Source organism: Podarcis pityusensis (assembly GCF_964106645.2).
Source record: "Podarcis pityusensis genome assembly, chromosome: 16".
In the NCBI taxonomy this organism is placed as follows: Eukaryota; Metazoa; Chordata; class Lepidosauria; order Squamata; family Lacertidae; genus Podarcis; species Podarcis pityusensis.
In genome coordinates, this window is record NC_138041.1 from 3,365,338 (window position 1) to 3,385,070 (window position 19,733).

Here is a 19,733-nt window from a genome sequence, read left to right on the forward strand (position 1 = left end):
GCACGGTTCCACATGGATCCTCAGGATTTTTGCATTGGGTCACCCCAAATTCACCATCCAATCACATGTCTGTGGCCACAGCTTGAACCACAAAAACCATACATCCACTGTTTCGTTCAGAATATTTTTTTCTTCCTCTAAAAGCTAGGTGCGTCTTATGGCCAGGTGCGTCTTATGGAGCGAAAAATATGGTGCTTCCTTCCTACCGCTTACTTGGATTTTAACGTAGGGTTACCAGACATCCCCGGTTCCCGGGGACAGTCCCCAGATTTGCAAATCTGTCCCCGGGAAACGTGGCAGCGGCAGCCTCAGCAGCCCGGAGCCAGCCTGGTAGCGCAGTTGGCTCTGGCTGGCTTCAGGAGACGCTTGCTGCCACTGCCGAGGGGGAACCGGGGGCGTCCGGGGATACAGATTTCCTGCCCCCTTCCCCCTTTGTTTTGACAGATCGGGGGAGGCTCGGGAGTTGCGGGTGGGCGGCCGTTGCCCAGGAGGGGTGCAAGGCGCGTGGTTTCTCTGCCAGGCAAGGTGCAAAGCCCTTCTTTCGCACCCTGCGAAACATAAATGCGCAGAGTTTTTAAAAAATTGGGCAACGGCCGGCCACGACTCCTGAGCCTCCCCTGATCAGTCAAAACAAAGGGGGAAGGGGGCAGGAGATCAGGGGAGGCTCGGGAGTCAAGGGCGTGTGGCACGCCATTGCCCAGTTTTTTAAAAACTGCGCATTTATGTTTCACAGGGTGCGAAAGAAGGGCTTTGCACCTTTATACAATATGCATGTGTGCTTGGGCCCGGGGTCTTTTGCCTCACCATCTCCACTACTGACTCCCTGTTGCTACTCAACTTCTCTCCCCTAAAAAAATTGTCCCCGGATTCATTGAAAAAAATCTGGTAACCATATTTTAACGTTCCGTCTTCTTTAAATGTGTCAACAGGACCCAAAAGCTAATGGATTTTTTTGAATGTATAAGGTTTGGACCCAAGCACAATTTGTTTCTCATCCTTCATCATTACTGAATGATGAAAATGTGTTAAAATACCCACAGTCTACAGCAGCCTTTCTCAAGATGCTGTTGGACTACAACTCCCGTCATCCCTAGCTGGCAGAACCTTTGGCCAGGGATGATGGGAGTTGTAGTCCAACAACATTTGGGGACCCAAGCTTCAGAATGGCAGTGAGATCTGAAATTACCGATGCTGCCTGGCCAGAAATGAATGGCTCGCGCTTTATTTGGTAACTACCATTTTCTGCCACAAGAGGTCACATTCGTATTTTACCACACGCCATTTAACTAGGGGCTCTGCCTGCATCTACAGTACTGTACATTACTGCTTTTAAACCAATTTGATGATAAGTTCAACTGTGTTATCATGATCAATAAACCTGAGGAACATGGTCTTCACCAAAAATTATTGGAATTCATAGTGAGGCTACAATCCCCAGGGAGAGGTTTCAAACTGATTTAAGGCCTCCCTCAGACATCCTTTTTATAATGCTTATCTGTGCTTATGATAATACTGAGGTGGTTATACACAATTACAATTCTGTTTGCACCTGCAAAAGTTTTGGAGAGGACATAACTGCTCTTGTTCCAATCGTTGCATGTCCTGTAACTTCCAGCTTGAAATCCTGTAACTTTTTATTAGAGAATGTTTTCAAGACAGAGTAAGCTGCAGGCATTCCTGTGGAAATTGAGTGCATGTTTTGGATAAATTTATAAAGCGTTTTAACAAATAGCAGAAGGGACCAGCATATTAGAAAGGTATGTGAGTCCTTTCCAGGGAAGGTAGGTGACAGGTCAGAATCCAGTTAAGGTGTGTTGAGGAAGGTGTATATTACACAACTGGAGCTTCTTTTAGGAAACCTCCAAATTGTTGAGCTTTTATATGTCTAAGATCCAGGACAAAGCGCTGCCTTTCAGAAATTCCCCCCCGGGCGTCAATTCTGCCTTTGTCCTCCACTATATAATTTTTACATAATTTTTATTGCAGGGTTTATGCACTCTGATTTTTTAAAAATGAATAGTGGCAATGGTGGTGCTGTGGGTTAAACCACAGAGCCTAGGACTTGTCGATCAGAAGGTCGGCGGTTCGAATCCCCGCGACGGGGTGAGCTCCCGTTGCTCGGTCCCTGCTCCTGCCAACCTAGCAGTTCAAAAGCATGTCAAAGTGCAAGTAGATAAATCGGTACCGCTCTGGCGGGAAGGTAAACGGTGTTTCCGTGCGCTGCTCTGGTTCGCCAGAAGCGGCTTAGTCATGCTGGCCACATGACCCAGAAGCTGTCTGCGGACAAACGCCGGCTTCCTTGACCAGTAAAGTGAGATGAGCACCGCAACCCCAGAGTCGGTCACGACTGGACCTAATGGTCAGGGGTCCCTTTACCTTTACCAAATATTTTTTTAATAAAAAAAATAAGAACCTAACTTTCATGTAGTGTCAAGGGCCGCTGTGACCTCAGCAGCCAATTGACCAATCGCCTCTCCCGTTCTCTGTCACATCCCCCACCCCAGGACATCTGAAAACGCTGAGCTCGTATCAGCAAGTCGGGTCACACGGTGTAGATCTCAAATGTTCTCATCCCCAGACGCCCAGCGGGGCTTTCAGACTTGCGTTTCTTGAACGGCAGGCTCCCTCCTTTCAGCCCCCCAACACTTTGGCTCACGTCTTAAGCTTGGGGTGATTTCAGAAGCGACGATATGGCGACAGGGCAGTTCAAAGACAAATAAGAAGCGCTAATGAACTGCTGAGCATACATACATATACGCTTGCAGGCACGCCCCGCTGCTTCCTGGACCCCAGCCATGCGCTTGAACGAGGCAGCCAAAACATTTATGGGAACTTTTTGCTGCATCATGCTCATTGATAAAGGCAAAGTCATGTGTATAGCTCATCCTCAGTCGCAATTAATTCCGGGCGCCGGGCAGGATCCGTGCCACCTGCCTTACAACCAGTGCCAAACAACACAAGACGGAAAAGAAGGTGTGATAATGATGAACTGTTTGCAATGATGAACTGGGTGGCGGGCGCCCAAAAACAAGGCCATGGGTGTAGCCAGGGTTTATGTTAGGGGTGCACAACACCCACCTGTCGTCGTCGTCTTCTGTCTGGCTCTGTCTGGCAGATTCGGGAGTGAATGTCTCAACACCGGTTGTCTTCAATTACTTTCTTCTGATCCCAAGTGCCCAGAAAAACCTGTCCAAATCTCCAGTCGTTTGAAATCTAGGAAGTTAAGCAAAAAATAAACACCAGGGAGTAACTTCCATGCGGTTATCGAGCATATTTTGCACAATTACAAAAAGCACGCCTTTTTTACATCTTGTTTTTAAAAAATCTAAACCAAAACAAGTTTTCTTGGATTTGCTGAAAACCCTTCAGCACTTTCTTCTCAAATAACTCCCCCCCCCCCCGGCAGTTTCTCTGTGCACGCTCCGTAAGCAGAGCCCATGGAGACGTTTTCCTTAGCCAGGTGATTACTGTCTACTGAATGACTGCTCCACAGTACAAGTGACCTCAGCAAACATTTCAATTTTGAATATTCTGATCATTTCTACTTTTAGTTAAGGATTTTTATTTATTTACTTGATTTAGGGGAGGCAGCTGCCCCTCCCTACCCCCTGGTTACGCCCATCCACCCATCTTCCAATGACCCCCCCCAGCCAATATTACCCCTAAAGGTAAAGGTAAAGGGACCCCTGACCATTAGGTCCAGTCGTGGCCGACTCTGGGGTTGCGGCGCTCATCTTGCTTTACTGGCCAAGGGAGCAGGCGTACAGCTTCCGGGTCATGTGGCCAGCAGGACTAAGCCGCTTCTGGCGAATCAGAGCAGCGCACGGAAACGCTGTTTACCTTCCCACTGGACTGGTACCTATTTATCTACTTGCACTTTGACGTGCTTTCGAACTGCTAGGTTGGCAGGAGTAGGGACCGAGCAATGGGAGCTCACCCCATCGCGGGGATTCGAACCGCCGACCTTCTGATCGGCAAGTCCTAGGCTCTGTGGTTTAACCCACAGCGCCACCAAGGTGTCCTATAAAAGGTAAAGGGACCCCTGACCATTACGTCCAGTCGTGGCCGATGCTGGGGTTGCGGTGCTCATCTTGCTTTATTGGCCGAGGGGGCCGGCGTACAGCTTCCGGGTCATGTGGCCAGCAGGACTAAGCCACTTCTGCCGAACCAGAGCAGCGCACGGAAATGCCGTTTACCTTCCCGCCGGAGCGGTACCTATTTATCTACTTGCACTGGTGTGCTTTCGAACTGCTAGGTTGGCAGGAGCAGGGACCGAGCAACGGGAGCTCACCCTGTCACAGGGATTTGAACTGCCGACCTTCTGATCGGCAAGTCCTAGGCTCTGTGGTTTAACCCACAGCGCCACCCGCGTCCCTTTACCTTTTTTAAAGGCCCCCACATTGACTAAAGAGAGAGAAACGAGGGCTTCAGATAAGCAGGCACAGTTAGAGATCATGCCATCCCAACGTGTGCTTTCATCAAAGCCCATGTGAGAAGAGGAACTGGACCAACCGGAATCCGAATCTTCTGTGACTGTCTCCTCCTGAGGTTGGAGATCTCCCAAGGGCATGTGATCACCTGGCTACAGGTGGATGGGGTGGGTGGGCCAGGAAAAAAGCTTTCTTGGGAGTCAGCTTTTCCCTTAATAAGTTCCTTTATAAGACCACGCCTTCCTCACCCACCGTTTTGGTATCCTCTTGGGTGTGTGTGCACACTTATATATTTAGAGGATCCCTCTGGGTATAAGCAGATCTTGAGCATCTTCTTACTGCCGTCAGACGCACAAGCCCGGGCTGCCAGAGGATGTATCAGACAAAAGGAGGGGTTGTCCCGGAACAAGAGGAGCCCGACAAAGGAGGTAAGAAATGACCCTCTCTGTCTTTGGCCGGCTGGAGCAATAATTAGCATTCTCTTTTATTATATATATAATTTTTATTAAATTTTCTGTTTTACAATTTAAAATACTCATTTTAACATCCTTAAAATATAAATGACTTCCCTTCTTCCCTTTACAATGGTTCATTTTGCGTATCATAAATGCCTGCGTATTTTACAAAAACTAAACCCTTAAGTATTCCATTATCACATCCATCAAAATTATTTACACTGTTGAATTTATCTTAATGGTCACAGCGTTTTCAGGTGTATGCAACCCTATTATATTCAATAAATGTTTTCCAACCTTCTCTAAACATATGTTCTTCTTGTTCTCTTATTCTATATGTTAAGTCTGCAAGCTGCGCATATTCCGTCTGCTTCAGTTGCCATTCTTCTTTAGCTCGGACCTCACTCATTTTCCATTTGGGGCTAACAAAATACCGGCCACAGTAGTAGCATATATAAATAAACTTTTCTGATAACTGGGAATTTCAGTCTGAATTATCCCCAACAGAAAGGACTGTGTGTGTGTGTGTTTTTTTGGGGGGGGGGGGAGAGAACTTTCAAACATTTTTTTCAATTCATTATGGATCATTTCCCAAAAGCCTTTTACCCTTTTACAAGTCCACCTCTTTGCATCTCCATCTTATTCAGTCTTATACTTCTGAGCAAGCCTACTTGGAGTTAGCATTCTCTTTTAGTTCATTCATTCATTCATTCAGGGTCTCTCCAGACTGGTGAGGCTTTTCTGTAGGGGCACTGATGCAATAAAAGTGCCTCGGTGCTGGATTGATACCAGACCGTCCACACAGAATTCCACTTCCATTAGTTCTTTTCCTGCGATGCCTCCCCAATACTACTGCCCTTTTTTTCTCTCCCTCCCAATAAACCCTCCCCCCCAGACTTCCCTCAGCTCCTTTCTCTGATTTCTCAACTTATGTTGTTCTCTGCATATTGTAAAATTGTATACATCCTTGTATTATCTATCTACTACGTTAACCCTCACTAAATTTGTGTATGTTTATTCAAAACCTGCCAAGGAGTCCAATTCATTTTGTCGTCTTTTTAAGTACAGTCACACCTCGGGTTGAAGTTGCTTCAGGTTGAGCGCTTTCGGGTTGCGCTCCGCGGCGACCCGGAAGTAACGGAACACACGCGCAGACGCTCAAAATGACGTCACACGCATGCACGGAAGCAGCGAATCGCGACCCGCGCACGTGCAGACGCGGGTTGTGTTTACTTCAGGATGCGAACGGGGCTCCGGAACGGATCCTGTTCGTATCCAGAGGTACCACTGTAATTTATAAAAAGTTCCCGTTCTTCTTTACAAATTGCGAGAGAAGGACAACTGCGACTTTAAAGGAAACGAATTTCTGATTGGAAATGAACCCATATGCCTTCCCTGAAAGCTTTGAAAGCAAGATTGTGTATAAAAGCCCTGACACCATCATGAGCGCAAATAATCATGAATGCACAATGAAAAGCATGAGAGGAGTGCTCAGAGGAGGAAGGCTCAGAGCTGAGAGATTGGTGGTGGGATCCTGAGAAGACGTCAGAGGGAGAAGATTGGGTGGAGGGTCTGGATGCTGAAGGGGTGACAGGGTTTTGTCAGAAGCCACCGCTGAATCATATCTTACAGGTGGCCCTCCATCTTCTGCTTAAAAACCTCCAAGGAAGGAGAGTTCACAACCACTTGAGGCTGTTCATTCCACTGTTGCACAGCTCTTACTGCCAGAAAGTTCTTCCTGAACTTTAGTTAGAATCTCCTTTCTTATAACTTGAAGCCATTGGTTTGAGTCCTATTTTCCAGAGCTGGAGAAAACAATCTTGCTCCATCTTCCATGTGACAGCCCTTCGGATATTTGAAGATGGCTCTCATATCTCCTCTTTTCCAGGCTAAACATACTCAGCTTCCTCAACCATTCCCAATAAGGCTTGGCTTGCACACCCTTGGTCATGTCTTTGTCACCCTCCTCTGCAAACATTCCAGCTTGTCAATATGCTTCCTAAACTCTGGCGCCCAGAACTGGACACAATATTCCAGGTGTGGTCTGACCAGTTTTGAGGTCTGCACCCATGCAAATGATATTGAGTTGGAAGAGAATAAACAACAATGATTGACACGGACAAGGGAGTTTCCATTCAAGGGCGCACAGTCATCTACCAGGAGCTAATTGCTGGTGGAATCTAGCTAGATTAAATGGCCTAAATTACTCATGTGGATTAGTTTCTATTGGTCTACTCTCAGCAGGAATAACATTGGCTAGAACCTTGTGGATGGGCAGTATGAAGGCATTTCCTGTTCCCCCTTCTTACAATCCCTTCTTTAAATCAGACCTTTTCTTTTTAAATCAGACCTTGGGCCTTTCCTTGATTTTTAAATTATTTTATTAAAAAATATTAACACCCCCCACTACACGTCTGGGTTTCCCCAAACATATTGTCAAAAGTCTGCCCAGATGCCATTTTCCGGCCAAATCCCCAATGTGTCTGGGAAAACCTGGACGTACGGCAGCCCTACTAGATAGCCCATCAAATAGGCCACCTTTAAATATAGGGTTCTCTTCTGTAAAGCAGGCCACACACACTCATAACTAATTTGGAGTGCATTAATTAATGGGCAGCACATGGAGATATTGATCATGACTTGTGGTATCGTGAAGCAAACACCTTATGTGTGCATTACAGTGACAAACTAAACATTCTCTAGATTTTTTTTTTTTAAAAAAGCTTTATTATAGGGTTGTAACCAGTGTTAGATCTTTTCAGGGTAAATCTGTTGAAGTGAATGGACCTGACTGACTTGGATCCCTCAATTTCAATGCGTCTATTCTGGACAGATTGCATAACTTAGCTGGATGCATCCCATAATTTCTATATAAACAACATCATGCAACTTCATACTATCTCCACATTCCTTACAAATTTTGAGGGTTGTGTCTAGCGTTAGTCCAAGTGCACCCATTAAGAATAAATGGGCCCGACAAACTTAGGGCTATTCATTTGAATGGGTCTACCCACAGTATAATGTACTTGGATCCACCCCATAATATTCCCTGACATTCTCGGAATGCTGTAGTCGGAAGCAGTGTCCAGGCAGAAATCGGCAAAAATGTCCAGGAAAATTCAGATATATGGTAAGCTGATAATCCTTTAAAATAGCTCAAAAACGGGATTTCAATGGCTTTAGTCTGAGCAGCTTATTATTATTATTATTTTATCATTAATAATTATGATTTATGAATTGCATTTATATGATGCCTTTCTGCAACAGTGGTTTACACTCTTAAAGCACTGAAACCAACGATATAACTTGTAAAATTGGCCTGGTGGGTGGGTGGGAAGTATTGAACACAACCCTAATTACATTTTTTTTTAAAAAACCCACACACCTTTATTTTACCTTTTAATCTCTCCTAAAAATTACATTAAAAAACAAAACAAAACACCTCTCTGTTATCTGGGTATTACCATAGTGAACTTGCAAGACCAGAGCTCTTTCTTGTTTTCTTTTTTAAAATAAATTTATTTGTTTGGCTTTTCAGATTGAAATTTTAGTCACCTATATAGAACACATAAAGTAAAAAATAAGGAATCTCTTGGACTTTCCTCCTCCCCTACTGTTAATCATTTCCTCCTGCATCTTTTACGACCATCCAAATCTTTTGCATCTCCGCTGTGTCCAAAATTCACCACTAAGCTACAAGTGATATTCCAATGTCCTGCTAATGGTTTTAACTGTTTACAATGCTTTTTAAGACAGGTTATCAATTTCCCCCATTCCTTATTGAAATTTTTGGTCCCCCTGATTTCTGACACTTCATTTAAGCCATTTAGGCATAAAATCCATCAATTTGATCTGCGCGGGCCTCTGGGACCAAGTCTTCCTCTCGTGGTCCGTCCCCTATTCATGCCCCCCAGCCTTGACTGGTCCGTCCTTTATTGGGCTCCCCCCTCTGCCTTTGCCACCTGCCTGCCTTCAAAAGAGCGCCAGGGCTGTGGCACAGAGGTTGTGGGAATGGCCATACGAGTGTACAGCTCGACTCTTGCTCAACTCAAACTGCAAGCAGGTGCAAAGACCGGATACGGAGGAAGAAGAAGAAGCCGAGAGGCTTCTTGCTCTCAAGATTAGCTCCAGCGGGCTCAGGATGGAAGATTTCGGTTGAATATCGAGGGGCGGAGGGTGTTTCCTTGGTGGCGGCGTACATTTAAAATGTCATGATGCCGTGTTCCCGTCCGTCCGTCCCCCAAGTATCCTGGGAGTTGTAGTTTCTTAAGGGTGCTGTGGACAGTTTTTAGGAGACACACACAGGGCCGGATTGAGGTCTGATGAGGCCCTCAGCTACTGAACGTAACAGGGCCCTTTATACGTCCAGCTGTCCTTTGTCAACCACAAATTGCCGCTGTTTTTTGGGGTGAATATATGCGATGTGCGGGGCCCATAACTTACATCATGGGAGCCTACACAAAACACTGTTGCTGTATGTTGGTTTTATTTTATTTTATTTGCTTTTTATCTTATACAGTGGTACCTCGGGTTAAGTACTTACCATATTTTTTGCTCTATAAGACTCATTTTCCCCCTCCTAAAAAGTAAGGGGAAATGTGTGTGCGTCTTATGGAGCGAATGCAGGCTGCGCAGCTATCCCAGAAGCCAGAACAGCAAGAGGGATTGCTGCTTTCACTGCGCAACGATCCCTCTTGCTGTTCTGGCTTCTGAGATTCAGAATATTTTTTTTCTTTTTTTCCTCCTCCAAAAATTAGCTTCGTCTTCTGGTCTGGTGCGTCTTATAGAGCGAAAAATACGGTAATTCGTTCCGGAGATCCGTACTTAACCCGAAACTGTTCTTAACCTGAAGCACCACTTTAGCTAATGGGGCCTCCTGCTGCTGCCGCGCCGCCAGAGCACGATTTCTGTTCTCATCCTGAAGCAAAGTTCTTAACCTGAAGCACTATTTCTGGGTTAGCGGAGTCTGTAACCTGAAGCGTATGTAACCCGAGGTACCACTGTATTTTGGAAACATCCAGGTTTTTTTTCCTTTAAATTTTTTTGGGGCCCCCAAGAGAGTGGGGCCCTAAGCTATAGCTTGTTTAGCTTATACAGAAATCCGGCACTGTGGACACACACCCTATTCCCCTCCTGGAATATGTTTAGGGGTACTCTCATTTTCCTACTCACATTGAAATACTGCTCCTCAATGAGGCCAAACTTGGATTCACAAAATGTTTAGGGGTATGTGTACCCCTGCTTCTCCCCAGAAAAAAGCACTGCCCCTATGATTGCATCCCTTAGTTGTCAGTCTCTCATTAGAAGTAAATAATTTAAAGTAACTTCAATGGGTCTGTTTCAGTCCTGCCTTTTTAAAAAATGTGAGTAAGTTTGACATCTTTCTCTGTTTTTTAATGCTGGTTTTAATGTATGTGCTTTTTATTGCTGTAAGTTAATTTTAATAATAATTATAATATTTTTGATGTGGATATGCTGACTCTTTCCCTCTCCCTCTTTCAAAACCTACAGAGCAGTGTGGATGTCATGGCCCAGGTTATGCAACCCCTCTGGATGCTATGAGAGGTAAGTCTCAAACTGATTCCACCACCGGCCAGAAAAAAATTGAGACCTTATATCAAGCCACACAACAATCAGGTTTAGCAGTGCTCCCAAATCAAGATTGCTCAGGAGGAAGATTAAGGGATTAGGCACAAGCACAGAGGAGGTGTGGTTTATCAGTGGCTAATAATTATGGCAAAACTTCCAGGTAAAGGAGCAGGATACATTGAAAGACCAGTTGTTGAGGGTGTAAAAGAGGATGTGCTGTTCTGTTTGTGCCCTTCTTGTGGTCTTCCCAGGGACATCCAGTTAGCTGCTGTGGGAGGAAAGGTGTGGGGACTGCTCTGTTCCAGCAGGGGTCAGTTTTTTTATTTTATTATAAGAAAATTTACAAACAATCTCTAGCTATAGCTATATAACAGTGGTGTACAATAAAAGCATCAAAGCTTCATAAAACTATAAAAGACAGAAGGATCTCATTCGTTGTCAGAAAATGCTTGGCGAAACAGGAACATTTTCAGCAGGTGATGAAATATCAGGATTGTTGGCACCTGTCTGATTTCAGTAGGAACAGCATTCCAAATTGTGGGGGCCATCACACTAGAAGTCTTGGTTTGTGAAGAAACTTATGCCACATTTGCACTGTTTATTTAAAGTGCTGTGATACCACTTTAGGCAGTCATGGTTTCCCCTAAAGAATCTCGGGAGCTGTACTTTGTTAAGAGTGCTGAGAGGCCCCTGTTGCAGAGGTACAATTCTTAGAGTGGTTTAACAATCTGTGAATTGTAGCTCCGGGTGGGGCCTCTTAACATCTTTTCCAAGATCTCACACCTGCCCTGTGGAACTCCTCCCGTCAGATATCAAAGAGATAAGTAATGATATACAGTAATCTTCCATAGACATCTGAAGACAGCCTTGTTGCTGTTTTTTGTGCTGAATATATGCTATATGGTAATTTATGGGCCTAATAGGTATCTAAACCATTTGCACATAACAAAATATGTATTTTATCAAAGTAATTGTTGAACTGAAATACAATTACGCAGAAGTATATTAATAGTGAAAAAAATTTGGGGCCCCCAAAAGAGTGGGGCCCTAAGCTATAGCTTGTTTAGCTCATACATACTGTATTTTTTGCTCTATAAGACTCACTTTTTTCCTCCTAAAAACTAAGGGGAAATGTGTGTGCGTCTTATGGAGCGAATGCAGGCTACGCAGCTATCCCAGAAGCCAGAACAGCAAGAGGGATTGCTGCTTTCACTGCGCAGCGATCCTTCTTGCTGTTCTGGCTTCTGAGATTCAGAATATTTTTTTTCTTGTTTTACTCCTCCAAAAACTAGGTGCGTCTTGTGGTCTGGTGCGTCTTATAGAGCGAAAAATATGGTAAATCCCGCACTGATCTGAAGGCAGCCCTGTATCGGGATGCTTTTAATATGTGCTGTTGTGTTGTGTTGTTGTGTTTCTGCAATATTATGTTGGAAGCCACCCAGAGTGGCTAGGGCAATCCAGTCAGATGGGTGGGGTACAAAAAACAAGTTGTTATTGTTATCATAACAATGATGATGATGATCCATACTGAGCTACAACTCCCAGAATTCTTTGGGGGAGGGAAGCCATGACTTGTTCAAGTGCTATCATAACACGTAAAAATGTGGCGCAAATGTGGCATAAATAAATACATGAATACTGTCGGACAGTCAGGAGGGCGTCTTCAGATGATCACAATGATCTGGCTGGTGTATAAAGAATGAAAAATATCTCTTCAGGGAACCTGGTCCATTTAGGGATTTCTACACTAACTAACAGGGACGAGGGTGGCGCTGTGGGTTAAACCACAGAGCCTAGGGCTTGCCGATCAGAAGGTCGGCAGTTAGAATCCCTGCGACGGGGTGAGCTCCCGTTGCTCGGTCCCTGCTCCTGCCAACCTAGCAGTTCCAAAGCACGTCAAAGTGCAAGTAGATAAATAGGTACCGCTCCGGAGGTAAGGTAAACGGCGTTTCCGTGCCCTGCTCTGGTTCGCCAGAAGTGGCTTAGTCCTGCTGGCCACATGACCCGGAAGCTGCACGCTGGCTCCCTCGGCCAATAAAGCGAGATGAGCGCCGCAACCCCAGAGTTGGCCGTCACTGGACCTAATGGTCAGGGGTCCCTTTACCTTTTTACACTAACAAAACTTAGCTCGGTAATATACCAGTAGCCACTGCAAAGCTTTCAGTTTTGGAATAATACACTCACTGTGTGCTGGTACGCCCGGCACTTTTATCAAGATATGAGTGCCGGCACCTCATTTTTTTCACACACAAAAAAAGTACTGAATGCACCGGTGCAGAACTGTTCCAGCCAAAAGTCAAGACATTCTGCATTAGCTGCAGTTTCCAAATCAACGTCAAGGGTGGCCCCACGTGGAGCGCATCGCGGTAGTCCAACCTAGTAGTTACCTAGGCCCGCATCATTATGGCCAGGTTATATGAATGCCGCTTCATTGTCTGCATTCAAATGCCCTTTCTGAAATGTGTAAGAAACTGCACCCAGAGCACTGGATTGACATCAAAGAGGCCAGAATTAAATTCCCCACTAAACACACATTAAGCCAAGCATCACCTGCCTTGATAAAGCAGTAGCAGGGACATTTACGCTGCCCTGAGGTCCTCGGATGAAGGGCGAAATAAGAATTAATAACCACACTCAAAGTCTTTCGAGTCTTCTATATTAACCTTCCACGCCTCTTAACAGCACCGCATATTGCACTCAGCACAATAAAGAAAAGTTGTCCAAGCTGGCAGGTAACAAATTACTTTCAATTCATCAAAGCTTATTAAAATTTCCCTGGGCGCCTGAATTCAGAAAATGCAGAGTCACTGGGAATTGTGAATCAGAGGATGCTTCTAGGCGGCCTGTTGTCTGAGCATTCGTCTTAGGCTGTGGTGCGCACAGTACTTTTAAAGCTCCTCCGAAGCCCCTTCTCGCCCCTCAAGGAATTCTGGGCCCTGTAGTTCGTTGCTGGGAATTATAACTCTTGTGTGAGGTAAACTGCAGTTGAGGGAAAGAATGTGTTTTGAATGTGCAACAGAGGTAAAGCTTTGGTTTCCTCCTTGCAGGGAGACCTTAGACGACGGCGGCTATTTAAAGAGGCTTCACTCTGATTTCACTTCCAGTTTCCAGGCACTTCTTTGTCCCATAAAGTCTAATATTTTGTGGATGCAAGACCTTCCAACCATCTTTTAATTGTGCCACCTGCATTTGAGTTGGAGCCCAGTGACATCTGGAGGTCCACAAGTTCCACCTCCTGTCCCTAAAACAACTAAGCAGCTCTTTTAATCTTCCACTGAAATACTAAGAACATAAGGAGAGTCTGTGGAATCTGGCCAGTTGCGTATCCTGTTCTCATAGCGGCCGACCAGATCCCTCAAGCAGGATTTTCAGTTTTAGGCTTTGGTGTAAACATTCCAGCTTCCGTGTATTGGATCATGGCACACTAACAGAGGATTGGACAAACTTGTGGAGGATAAGGCTAGCCATGGCTGTTAGTGAGGATGGCGATGTCATACTCACCAAATGTGCTGGGAAAAACGGGACATCCCATTTTCTCACATGAGATTGCGGTGGCCATTTGGGTGCCACAATCTTGTCCGGGGAAAAGCCGCTTCAGGTTGCGATTTTTCAGGTTACAGACCGCCGAAACCCGGAAGTACCGGAATGGGTTACTTCCGGGTTTCGGCGGTTGCGCATGCGCAGAAGTGCTAAATTGCTCTTTGCGCATGTGCAGAAGCGGTGAATTGCGACCCGTGCATGCACAGGCATGGGTTGCGAACGTGCATCCCACACGGATCACATTCGCAACCCGAGCGTCCACTGTAACCTTAGAAAAATCACATTCGGTATGTAATATTGGGACAGATTGTTGCCTGTCCTACAGGGATCGTTGCGATAAGGTGATATCGAAAGACTGTTAGGATGGTATTAGATACAGGTAAGCTTTGCCAAAAGATTTCCCTAAGCTTGGGCTGAGTAGCTCAGAGCTCATCCCTTTCCTCACCCAAGACAGATCCCTAAATATGGACTTTCCCTCCCTGAAGGTCCACGAGAGAAGCTGATCTACGTCCCCTGCATCTTAACTGGGACTGGAACACAGCAGCCTGATTACCTTGCTACGGTGGATGTGGATCCGGAATCTCCCTGCTATTGCCAGGTATCACATTAGATCTGCCTTCTCTCGCCTGGTGCCCCTTCTGGCTGCTTCAGACTACAACTCCCATCAGCCCTAGCTAGCGCAGGTGGGGCTGATGGGAGCTGTAGTCCGAAGCAGCTGGAGAAGGCGTCTGACTTGGGAAAGCTGGCTTTAGGAATCTTTACCACACAGCCGAAAGCCTGTCTTTGGGGACTGTAGCCTCACAAAAGATTCACCTCCAAGAATGGTTGAGAAAGATCCACACTTCTCAGGTTGGAAAGTAGCATGTAGGAAAGAAATTGTTTAGCAGCCAAACTATCTCTGGCATGGAAGACAGCCAGCATTCGAATTCAGAACCCACGGTCCAAAGTGGGTCGGGAAAGGCATTGAGACTCAATTCCGTTCCATGTAAACGCGGATTCTGACTCCTTTTGTGTATTGCCAGCAGCAATTAATTAATTACGCTTTCTGCCACCAGCTGATTTATAGCCTGGGAATCTTAGCGAGGTGACAGGTAACCTCGATTAGAATCGTCCGGAAAGACAACCCCCGGGGGGGAAGATGGAAGAAAGCTCAAACCTAAGGGGTGGAAGGAGACTTCAGAAGGCGTCGTGGAATGCCTTCGAGAACTGATGGGAACCTCAAAGATGGTCAGAGTTTCTAGGGAAGCATCTCTGCCTTAGAAGTCCTCTTACGGGTTCATTATTCGACACTCCTCATTCCCCGAAACCAAAGGACTCTGCAGAAACTGGCTGCCAAAAAGTTGAGGGGCGGAATCAGCAAAAGGCAGGTCTTCTTTGCACGGCAGAGATTCTGTCCTTAATCTTCTAGCATTCAGCTTTGTTGGATGAGTTCAATGCCCATTAAATTCTAGGGTTATGAGAGAAGGAGGAAAAAAAATTCTCCACCCACTTTCACCATTCCATACTTAATTTTATATGCATCTATCATGTCCCTTGGGACACGGGTGGCGCTGTGGGTTAAACCACAGAGCCTAGGGCTTGCCGATCAGAAGGTCGGCGGTTCAAATCCCTGCGACGGGGTGAGCTCCCGTTGCTCAGTCCCTGCTCCTGCCCACCTAGCAGTTCGAAAGCACGTCAAAGTGCAAGTAGATAAATAGGTACCACTCTGGCAGGAAGGTAAACGGCGTTTCCGTGCGCTGCTCTGGTTTGCCAGAAGTGGCTTAGTCCTGCTGGCCACATGACCCGGAAGCTGTACACCGGCTCCCTTGGCCAATAAAGCGAGATGAGCGCTGCAACCCCAGAGTCGGCCACGATTGGGCCTAATGGTCAGGGGTCCCTTTACCTTTACCTTTATCATGTCCCTTCTGTCTTGTGGGAAGGAGTTCCGGAGTTTAACTATGCACTGTCTGAAAAGGAGCTTTATATTGCCTCTACTGATCCCAACCTAATCTAGCAGGGCTCTCCTTACCTCCTTGGTTCGTTCGCTTTTTGAACAGCCATACCGAAACCTGGCTAGCTCCGTCTGTTAGAGCATGGTTCTGATAATGCCAAATTTGCAGGTCCAATCCCCGTATGGGACGGCTGCATATTCCTGCATTACAGGGTCCCTTTGTACGTGCCCTGTGTTATTTCCACCCCCTCTCCCAGTTAAGAAATATCGGGAAGGCCTTTGCTGACAATCTCCAAGATACTTTTTGCTGGAAAGGCGAAGACGAAGCAACTTAATAAGACCTGAGAACAATTAACATGCGTCAAATTAATAGAACAGTTTCTTCCAGATCGGCCAGAGCTGTGCACCTGCAGTTCATTTGCGTGAACTGCACCCCAGGGGCAAAATCGACCTTTTTTTCATATCGCTGGAATCACCACTTGAAGTGCTAAGTGATAACTTGTTCAGGTTCCTCAAATAAACACTCCCTTAAATGAAAGCACATGACGCTGGCATCACTTGTCTGGGAAATGTCACTAGCCCCGCAGCAACTAATTTGGGCCCATTAATTCCATCGTATACAAGCCCATATTTGCTAATGTGCATCTTCGCATTATTCATTGTGTAAGCACCTCGTGTATATTTTCTCTTTCAGTATTCATAGCCTAGTTGAAGCTCTCGTAAAAGAAAAAGGAAAACGTTTCCTGAAATATACTCGGAGTCGAGTGTGGATTTCATGCTCTTTATTCAGCTCATAGTAGTGAGGAGGAATGGAAGTTCCCCCAGAATATCTGCTTTATATACATTATTTACACAATGGGCCCCACGTGATTGGCTGATTCTGGGATTCTCCTGTAGGCCAATCAGGTTGCAGATTCACTTCCACCTGGTGTTGGATTGGGTGGCTCCTGTGGACCAATCAGACTGCTGCATTCTGGATCCTATTGTTCTAGGACCAATCAGACTGCTGCATTCTGGATCCTATTGTTCTAGGACCAATCAGACTGCTGTATTTTGGATCCTATTCAACTCAGTACATAACATTTCTGTTTTTTAAAATAAAAAGAATAGAGTTGCCCATGTCAAAATATGCCCTTTGTCAGAAGAGGCAGGGGCTGGCCCGATTGTTAGGCAAAGTGAGCAAGCTGCCGCAGGCGACAGCGAGGGCACAGCTATGCAATGAGCAAAGGATGGAAGACAAAAATGAATTCAGTTCACATTTCAAGGGAAACCTATTCAGTTTGCACTTTTGGAAATGAGACGCACATGGAAGCGCTTTGGGCAGAGGGGTGGACATCTGCCCCCCCCACCTCACCCAGAAGACTTACCTTACTCTCCCGTCTTCCCAATAGGTGATCCATCGCCTTCCCATGCTGTATATTGACGATGAGCTTCATCACACGGGGTGGAACGCCTGCAGCAGCTGCTTCGGAGACACCAGCAAGAAGCGTAACCGTCTGGTCCTGCCCAGCCTGGGGTCTTCCCGCATTTACATAGTGGATACGGGGACGGACCTGCGAGCCCCCAGGATGTTCAAAGTACGTCTTCCTTCCCTCAAAAGGAGCAGGACTAGGATAGGCTTGGGTAGAGTGGGGGGAGGGTGGATGTAGCGGAAGGGTCCTGAAGTTATCATTCATTTATTTCATAATATCTAGGTGCATCTTGATTGTAAAAAGAATTTTAAAAAAACCCACCTCCCAACTTGTTTCCTAAAAAGAAAAGGAAAAAAACACCGATGAAAAACAGTTAAAAACAAATATTTAAAAGAGTGGTTCTCAAACTTTTCTCTCTAGGCCACACTTTCAGAAATTCGCTGGCAGCACAACAAATTTTTTATTGATAAGGAATACATTGGAAAATGAAAAGAAACAACTCTTGGCCATGCTTGATTTATAACGCAGAAGAACAAAACTGCTGTGTGTGTACATGGAACTTCGAGAAAGTATAAAACAGCACAGCAGCCACCTAAGAACATTTGAATCATTCCCAAAATGTAACATTGATTACCCTTGAATATTCCTGCCACACTTGCCATCCTCTCCTGCCACACTAGCATGGCACGCCCTTTGAGAACCACTGATTTAAAACATTTTCTTTTAAAAAATTACATTCAATGCTAAGCTAAAAACCAGGTGAAGACACAGGTCAACATCCTGCGTGTCTGGGAGGAAATGTTCTTAGCAGACACCGAAAAGAGGGCAGTGAAAGCCCATCTCTGACATCTGTAGGAAGGGAGTTCCGAAGTTTTGCTGCTGCCACATTAATGGCATTCGCGATGCGTGTTGAAATGTACTGAGGTTGGCAGTGGCAGGTTTAGAACACAGGGATGGCGAATGCTGCGGTGGAAGCCAGATGCGGCCCTCCAGACCTCTCTGTCTGGCCCTCAGGACTCTCTCCAGGCGATGCCCCCTCCTAAGCCACGCCCCTTCTCAGGGTGACTTTGAGGAGCAACTCATAGCATGCGGTGTGGTAGCCTTTTTTGAGGTTTTTGAAGACTTTGGTGATTTTGAAGACTTTAAGAAAAAGGAAACAAACTTGCAAGACGTTTTCGTTTTTCGTCTTGCGAAGCAAGCCCATAGGGAAATTCGTCTTGCGAAGCAACTCAAAAAACGAAAAACTCTTTCGTCTTGCGAGTTTTTCGTCTTGTGAGGCATTCGTCTTGCGAGGTACCACTGTACTTGACTGCTACTTATGTATCACATCCCACAGAAATAGAGGGCCACATTATTCTCCTGAGGTTCCCACCCCTGAACAATCCAGTCATTACGCCCCACGTCCAAGAGTCTAACCAATGAATAAAATGGAAACGAGGACTTAAGACAGGACCGCTTTTAATGAGTCCAAACGAGGGGAACAAGAAACCACCCTTGTGATTTGGTTGCTGATGAGAAGAGGAGTAGAAATTAGGGAAGGCGTATAGGTAATATATTGCTGACCCAGAAAAACACCTTTGGCTCACTCCATTATTGGCTGGAGTAAAAAAAGTTTGTTGCGCTGCAGAAGCTGAGAATAGGCTTCGTCGGAGAAGAATGATTCATAAGTCATACAAAAGCAATTACGCCCAGAAACTGTAATTAGAGTAGATGATATTGAGCCACAATCAGCAGAGGCGGGTCTCCTCCCATCAAAAGTGTTGGCTTTGGCGGGGGATGTTTAAAATGTTTTCAGAGGATGCAGTCGAGATCGTGAGAGCAGAAATAGATTGGGCATTAAAGGTAAACATGCCCAGGAAGGGGTAAATTGATATGGTTTTCCTGGTGATATAGACCAGGAAAACAGAACAGACAGAAAGCCGACGAACGTGTCAAAAAAGAACAGATTTGAGTTCCTCCACCTCTTAACTATGACTTAAAATTCAAATGAATGTATTAGAAACAAGACTTTATATTGCAGTTTTTATACATATACATGTTGTTGTTTAGTCATTTAGTTGTGTCCTCCTCTTCGTGACCCCCTGGACCAGAGCACACCAGGCACTCCTGTCTTCCACTGCCTCCTGCAGTTTGGTCAAACTCATGCTGGTCTCTTCGAGAACACTGTTCAACGATCTCGTCCTCTGTCGTCCCCTTCTCCTTGTGCGCTCCATCTTTCCCAACATCAGGGTCTTTTCCAGGGAGTCTTCTCTTCTCATGAGGGGGCCAAAGTATTGGAGCCTCAGCTTCAGGATCTGTCCTTCCAGTGAGCACTCAGGGCTGGTTTCCTTCAGAATGGAGAGGTCTGATCTTCTTGCAGTCCATGGGACTCTCAAGA

The 19,733-nt window shown here is 45.7% G+C and overlaps 1 protein-coding gene across 2 annotated transcripts in view; it reads left to right on the plus strand.

Annotated features, from left to right (window-relative positions):
* Positions 1 to 4,635: 4,635 nt before the first annotated feature.
* LOC308465793 (methanethiol oxidase-like) overlaps positions 4,636 to 19,733 on the plus strand; it is a 28,621-nt gene continuing 13,523 nt past the window's right edge. The window contains exons 1-4 of one of the 2 annotated variants that reach the window (XM_080986045.1): positions 4,636 to 4,858; positions 10,397 to 10,450; positions 14,500 to 14,612; positions 17,336 to 17,521. In XM_080986045.1, the coding sequence (XP_080842171.1) occupies positions 4,804 to 4,858; positions 10,397 to 10,450; positions 14,500 to 14,612; positions 17,336 to 17,521 (408 nt within the window). In that variant the 5' untranslated portion in view covers positions 4,636 to 4,803. Of the gene's footprint in view, positions 4,859 to 8,822; positions 8,949 to 10,396; positions 10,451 to 14,499; positions 14,613 to 17,335; positions 17,522 to 19,733 lie in introns of those variants that run through there. The other variant, XM_080986044.1, reaches the window with a different exon arrangement.